Here is a 6189-nt window from a genome sequence, read left to right on the forward strand (position 1 = left end):
AATGTACGATCACTGATAAATGTGTTACCATTTGTAGTTATATGGAAACCATAGAACTCAGGTGGCACGCTAACTTTACTAGAACATCGAAGAGGTAATGAATTATCAATGGGTCACTACTAGAAAGACAGCCTTTTACGACACTCATTGCGCGTCGTAAAAGGCTCAGACGACACGCAAAAGGACATCAAGGAGGGCCATGTCATAAAGAGAGACGACGCGCATTTACGACGCTCATTTACAATGCATAATTACGACGCGTGTTTACGACACGCAATGCGTATCAAGGAAGGCCCTATCATAAAGGAAGACGACACACATTTGGGTGTCGTAACCTTACGACGCTCGTGTTAATGACACGCAATGCGTATCAAGAAAGCCCCTGTCAAGAAAGGCCATGTCATAAATGAAGATGACACAAATTTTTGCGTATCATAATATTTAAATGTTAAAAAAAAATATTATTTATAGATTTACTAATTTTCAAATTAAATTTGAATTTAACGTCTCATAATAAAAAATAAAATATCATATACCAAAAATACAATCCATTGTATAAAATTTAATGTCATACAAATAATCGTTCCATGGAAAGATAAAACAAATCAATAGTTGTGATAAAAATTTACAAACTAATTAGAAACAAGAAATATAAAAAAATATACCCTCAAATGGGAGATATTCAAAGTCTAATCTCCATGTCAGCTCTTCAACTCACTTCTCCAGTTTGTCCTTAGGTTCTCTAAGGGCTCCATCATCTCTTGCAGCCTGTGAAAACATATATTATAATTTTTTTAATTACTATTTATTCTTATAATTCAAAGAATTTAGATAAAACTGTATTATATACTACTTAGATTTTTTATAGAAAATTCACTCACCAGCTTCAACATTCTTAATTTTTTCCCAAGTGACACCTTTTTCCTGTCTGTTAATTTCCCTGTTCTTGTGTTGAGTAAAAATTTCAAAAGATGTCCATCCCTAAGTGCACACAACAAGTAAGGTATCTGTATTTAAACATTAAACACTTTTTACAAATTTGCCCTCGTAGACGAAGATAAAGATGAAGATGAGATGAGAATCATACCCCTTCAAAGGCACAAAGAAGAACAGAACGTGATATTATTTTGCCACCTAGATGTGCTTCAGTGATGTGATGAGAATCATACCCCTTCAAAGGCACAACAAGTAAGGTATATGTATCCAGTTAAGACTTCAAATCAATAAATCATATCCAGTTAAGTATTAAGTCCCTTTTTGGTTTTTTTTACCTGATTTGTACAACAAAGTTACTGCTTAAATTCCAGGGAGTTATTTGTAATTCTCTCTTGATGTGGGAAGCAGCAGCTAAAGCTATTGCTTCAGTAGGGAGCTGATTCATTGCAGAGGAGAGACCACAAGGATGAGTCATGCTGATTCCTAGAAGTTTCAATTTGTACATTCCAGCTAGCATGCTTTCAAAAGCACACACCTAACACACAAAAAAATAAGATAAAAGAAAAAGAAGATAAAGATAAAGATTAAAGAAAAGTGAAAACTTACATTTTCTGGTGTCACCATTCTTCTAAGCTCCTCCTCTAATGGAATACGAAAATTTCGCTTCATAACCATGAACCCCTCTGGTGATTGGTTCCATAAATATAAAACAAACTGTTAATATATTGGTATTATGGGTAAAAAAGTAAAGTAAAGAGTATAAGGGTAAAATGGTCATTTAGTGATTTAGTCTCAAACAAACACTTTCTTGTTTATTTAGACTAGAAAAAATACATACCAAAAAGTACTATATAAACAAACTAACAATGACTGTTTCTTTTTGGGACCGTATAAATGATCTGAATATGAACATTTTACCCTTCTTTCTAGAAAAAACAAACCTGCAACCAAGCTTGTTTGGTGCTCTGCATGACAACTTGAGATGTATGTATTAAAGTCATAGCAAACCTATTGTGATAGCATTCTGATTTCTTGGTTAAGGATTATAATGAAATGATCTAAATCTTCATTGTTTCTCTTATTATTGAACTTCAGTTCTACTTCATTAGCTTGCCCAAATATAGACTTCTGAAATAATCGGAACATTAAAACAAACAAGAAGTTCCTAAATAAAGGGTAAGTTGTTAATTAGCTAAAAACAAATAAAATATGAGGAAAAAAACAAAAAGGTAAATAGGTGAAATAATCTGAACAATAAAACAAACACAAAGTTTCTAGAAAGGTAAGTTGTTAATTACCAGTCAAGCAGCCTTTTGTTTTGGGTTTTGCTTTATCCTCTTTGCTCTTGAATGTAGGGAAACTCTAGCAAGTGCCAAACCAGTTCATAATTACAAACATTATTAATTAATTAATTATGATTTATTTTAATAGCAGTTGAGTTTGAGTGGCTAAATTGATAAAACGGGTGCTAGAAATACAATACTTACAACCGATAACAGGGGACCTGTTTGTATTTGTCATGGAATGAAAGGCTTCGGGTCCTCTCCAGGCCCTCTGATGAACCCACTGCATCAATCAATTCAAAAAAAAACAACCAATGTGCTTTTTGACCTTACTAAACTCAACATTAATAGGTTTTTAGCTGATGTATTTGCATCAAATACAAAATACCATCAATAGGTTTTTAGCAACCCAACTACTGGAAGGAACTATATTTATAAAGACTTAAACACAAGGGGCAGATACAACTGATTGTAAAATTTGTAAATCCAATTATAGAGAACTCAATAATAAAGGTAGCTTTCAAACCTACCTCTTTTGACTTCAAATCAGTGGCCTTTATCTTAATCAACTCTGAATCCCATAGAAATTCTTCCTGTAAACTCCCAATCAAGTGGTTTACTCACTCTTAGTGCTCTGAAAACATGGAATAATGAAGTTACAATGTACTTTTTAGCATTGTCTATCAATGATGAAAATTATAAATTACCTCACACTATTCATGGAACAGCCTCAAAGGGACCACAGGATGTTCCACCATCCACTTTGCCTAAGAGAACACAAAACCATGTCACTGGCATATAATGCCTAAGTGGGAATGCATTGAAAATGAGAAAAAACATGAACATCTATCATAACCTTGTAATGATGAGATATTAATAATGTTTGGTTATAGGGATTCATTAAAGACCACATGCTAAGTTCTAAGTGATCGAGTACATGTATGTCAGCCTCTACAGCCTCGGTTAATAATTTGTTTTAACCTCTCTTTGTAGTGTAAAGAATAAGAATATCATAATACATATTCTTAGGTCCAGCTACAAAAGTTAAGAGTAAATCAAACATGTTGTTGATTTGTATTATTAGAACATTGTAATGTTCAAATATGTGATCGAGTACATGTATGTCAGCCACTATGCAAAAACAGCAGCATTAAGCCCCTAATCCCTGTCACATGTTTTGCTACTATAATATCAAATTTTGCAAAAACAGGTCCCTCAACTTTGAGGGAGCTAACATTTGACCAACAACATTGAGGGATCAAATTATAGGATTTATAATTTTAATAAATTGGAACAATATTGAAATCTATAGATGATACCACATGTTTACAGATAATAAATTTGATACCTTGCCAATGTTATGAGAAGAGTAAAGTTGAAGCAGATGCATACAAAAGTCAATAACCATTGCAGTCTCATGAGGTTCTAAGTATAGATGATTTGCCCATCCACCTACTCAACAACAAGCTTAAGAAAGAAATACACAACTACAGACTAGAAAAAAAATTCATAAAATTAGTATATGGAAACAATATATAGACTCAATAATAAATGATAATAAGGGTAATACCTCATCCTTTTAAAAAGAAATGAAAACTTCATGTATGACTATGATCTTTTATTAGAAAAAATAAACCTAAAGTTTTATAATAAAGATAAATAAAATAAACGAAATATACATACACTGCAAGTACTTTTTGCCTACAGACTGCCTCAACCTCGACAACCATTTGTGCCTTCTTTATAGTCTCATAAAGACTTTGCCTTTTCGAAAAACATCTGCCTACAATTAAAATGAAATGAAATATATCAATTTTTTTTATCAATGTTTCCCATTTTAACCATAGTGTGCAATTAGAAGCACAAATCACTCATGACTGGTATGGCTTCCAAAAAAATATTGTCATTTTAAAATTAGTCATAGTATAACAGCAACATACTTCATTCTATTTGTTTATATTTGCAGTCAACACATATAAACAGGTTGCAGTCTATTACCAGAATTGAAACAAAAACTCAAGTGTAAATGAGTCAAAAAGCAAATAACTTGAAGAAAACCATAGTGTGAACCATTTCTTTAACATTACTGTACAAAGGAGGGCTTACCGTATTGGAGTTCTTCTTTTTTACTTTAGGGTGTATGTCATCCTACAATACGTTTGACATATAACCAACCATGACCAAAATTATCCCATTAGAGAAGAGGGTTATGATTTTAAAACTATTGGAAAGAGAATCACATCACCAAGTTGGAAAGAGACTTGCATTGTAATTAAAATAAGCAACACCAAGGGATCAGACACCGCCATGGCTGGAGCAATTGGATGTACCTAATAACAGAATTAACAAATTAAAACATTTAAAAAATCATGTGAAGAGAACATGTAGTTAGGGCTTAGAAATTACATCACAGTTTATTTCAAATTGGCATAACAGAGAACATGTAGAGCTATCGAGAATCAATCTCATTGATGACGAACCCCTAACAACTCTGCTCTTGCTCTCCTTCTCTCATCGTCTTTATATCTGTGATATCTCAATGTCTCTCCGATTTAGTCGATGGAATACACAAATAAATAGATGAACACAAATAAATAGACATATTTCACAAAGAATGGTGGTGAAGCTCGAATATAATGATGAACACAAATTATTAGACATATTTCATAAAGAAACGTACCCATATCATGTGTCTCCGTACTTCATGGGTCAAGGGTTTTCAGGTAGAACAACAACAACATTCTCTAGGGTTTCCCGTGGCGGTGTAGTGATTTTTCAATAGAGGTAGAGACAGATACTGAAAGAAGGTTGGGGACGGGGATCTAGGTTTAAGATGGTGAAAGAAGGCTATGGTGATTTAATGTATGGATGCACGGTGTAGTGTATACTGAGAGAAATAGAATATGGAGCATCAAATCCTGTGGTGGCGGCGGAGGTCGTGAAGCCGCGAAACAACGGTGAGGGTAAGAAAGGAACCAACTGGAGATCACTTTTCCGGTAGGGAGGGGAGAAAGATCGGCGATGATTTTTGTAGGGAAAAGAACACGCCTAGGGCAGAAGGTGGAGGCATCAGTAGAGGGAACAAGGTAGAAAGAGAGGAGATCGAACCATTTAGTGTGAGGGTCGATTTTGAAGAAATCTCAAACCCTTAACCTTAAACATGATGTGAAGCGATTGATCCATAATCTTCTTCGTCTCCATCAATTCTTTGGGCTCACATAATCGGACGATGGTGGTAAATGAAGCATTCTTCGAGAAGGAAGGTGTATCACCGCAGTTTGAGGCTAGAAGAGGCAACAAGGATGCAGTGGATGTGGGTGAGGGGTGGAGACGAGGCAGAAGAAGGTGGGGGTTTAAAAAATTGGGGATTTCATTTTCCCTCGGATATGCGCGTTTCTTAAAAAAAATATAAAACGACATTCACAGAGGACACACAAGTGCCCTCCGTGTTTTTAATTTTTTTACATGAGACACTAATTTAAGGGCACGCAATAATGCGTAACCTAAATCCTTAAATTTTTTGAAGAGATGACATTTTTTTAATGTTACTCTCTTTTGCGTAACATAAATCAATGAGTGTCGTGATTTGTGCGTCGTAATAGGGTCTTTTTCTTGTAGTGGGTTCAACAGTAGTCAAATCCTCTGGTTGAGCGTTAGTATCTTCTAAGATTCCTTCACAGGTTGACTCTTAAATCTTTTCAAGGTCAATTGTACTCCCACTGTCCTCTTTGCATATGAGATCTCTCTCGCTAAAGACTCATCCTCATGCTACAAAAACCTTGTTCTCACTACGTCTATAGAAGAAATATCCAAAAGACTTCTTTGGGTATCCAATGAAAATACACCTCCCACTTCTAGTTTCTAGCGTGTCATGAGTCTCTCGTCTGACAAAAGCTTCACAATCCCATAACTTGATATGTGCTAGAGATGGAACTTTCCTTGTCCACATCTCGTCAGGTGTTTTGGTAAC

General features: G+C 34.6%; 1 protein-coding gene and 1 long non-coding RNA gene across 2 annotated transcripts; both read right to left on the reverse strand.

The window, feature by feature from the left end:
- Positions 1-552: 552 nt before the first annotated feature.
- On the reverse strand, positions 553-1631 carry LOC145051668 (transcription initiation factor TFIID subunit 1-like). The gene is made up of 5 exons (XM_078999529.1): positions 1543-1631; positions 1272-1471; positions 1088-1171; positions 882-1007; positions 553-768 (listed from the first exon to the last, which is right to left on the reverse strand). Exons 1-3 carry the CDS (start codon positions 1609-1611, stop codon positions 1135-1137), a joined length of 306 nt encoding a protein of 101 aa, XP_078855655.1. The 5' UTR covers positions 1612-1631; the 3' UTR covers positions 553-768; positions 882-1007; positions 1088-1134.
- A 252-nt stretch (positions 1632-1883) lies between these two features.
- On the reverse strand, positions 1884-4734 carry LOC145051669 (uncharacterized). Its single transcript, XR_013683759.1, has 6 exons — positions 4326-4734; positions 3568-4002; positions 2927-2986; positions 2750-2853; positions 2424-2502; positions 1884-2298 (listed from the first exon to the last, which is right to left on the reverse strand). It is a non-coding gene; the product is annotated as an uncharacterized LOC145051669 (long non-coding RNA).
- Positions 4735-6189: the final 1455 nt, after the last annotated feature.

The sequence above is a fragment of the Lactuca serriola genome, chromosome 5 (assembly GCF_051521515.1).
Source record: "Lactuca serriola cultivar US96UC23 chromosome 5, Lser_US96UC23_V15, whole genome shotgun sequence".
Lineage (NCBI taxonomy): Eukaryota > Viridiplantae > Streptophyta > Magnoliopsida > Asterales > Asteraceae > Lactuca > Lactuca serriola.

What these genes read in the sequence shown, in the direction of transcription:
- LOC145051668 (XM_078999529.1), bottom strand. Translation starts at nt 1,611, where the DNA reads ATGGTTATGAAGCGAAATTTTCGTATTCCATTAGAGGAGGAGCTTAGA. An exon ending in GAATGGTGACACCAGAAAAT is followed by an intron (nt 1,472 to 1,542) that starts GTAAGTTTTCAC and finishes TTTGTGTGTTAG; the next exon opens with GTGTGTGCTTTTGAAAGCAT. An exon ending in AACTTTGTTGTACAAATCAG is followed by an intron (nt 1,172 to 1,271) that starts GTAAAAAAAACC and finishes GTGCCTTTGAAG; the next exon opens with GGGTATGATTCTCATCACAT.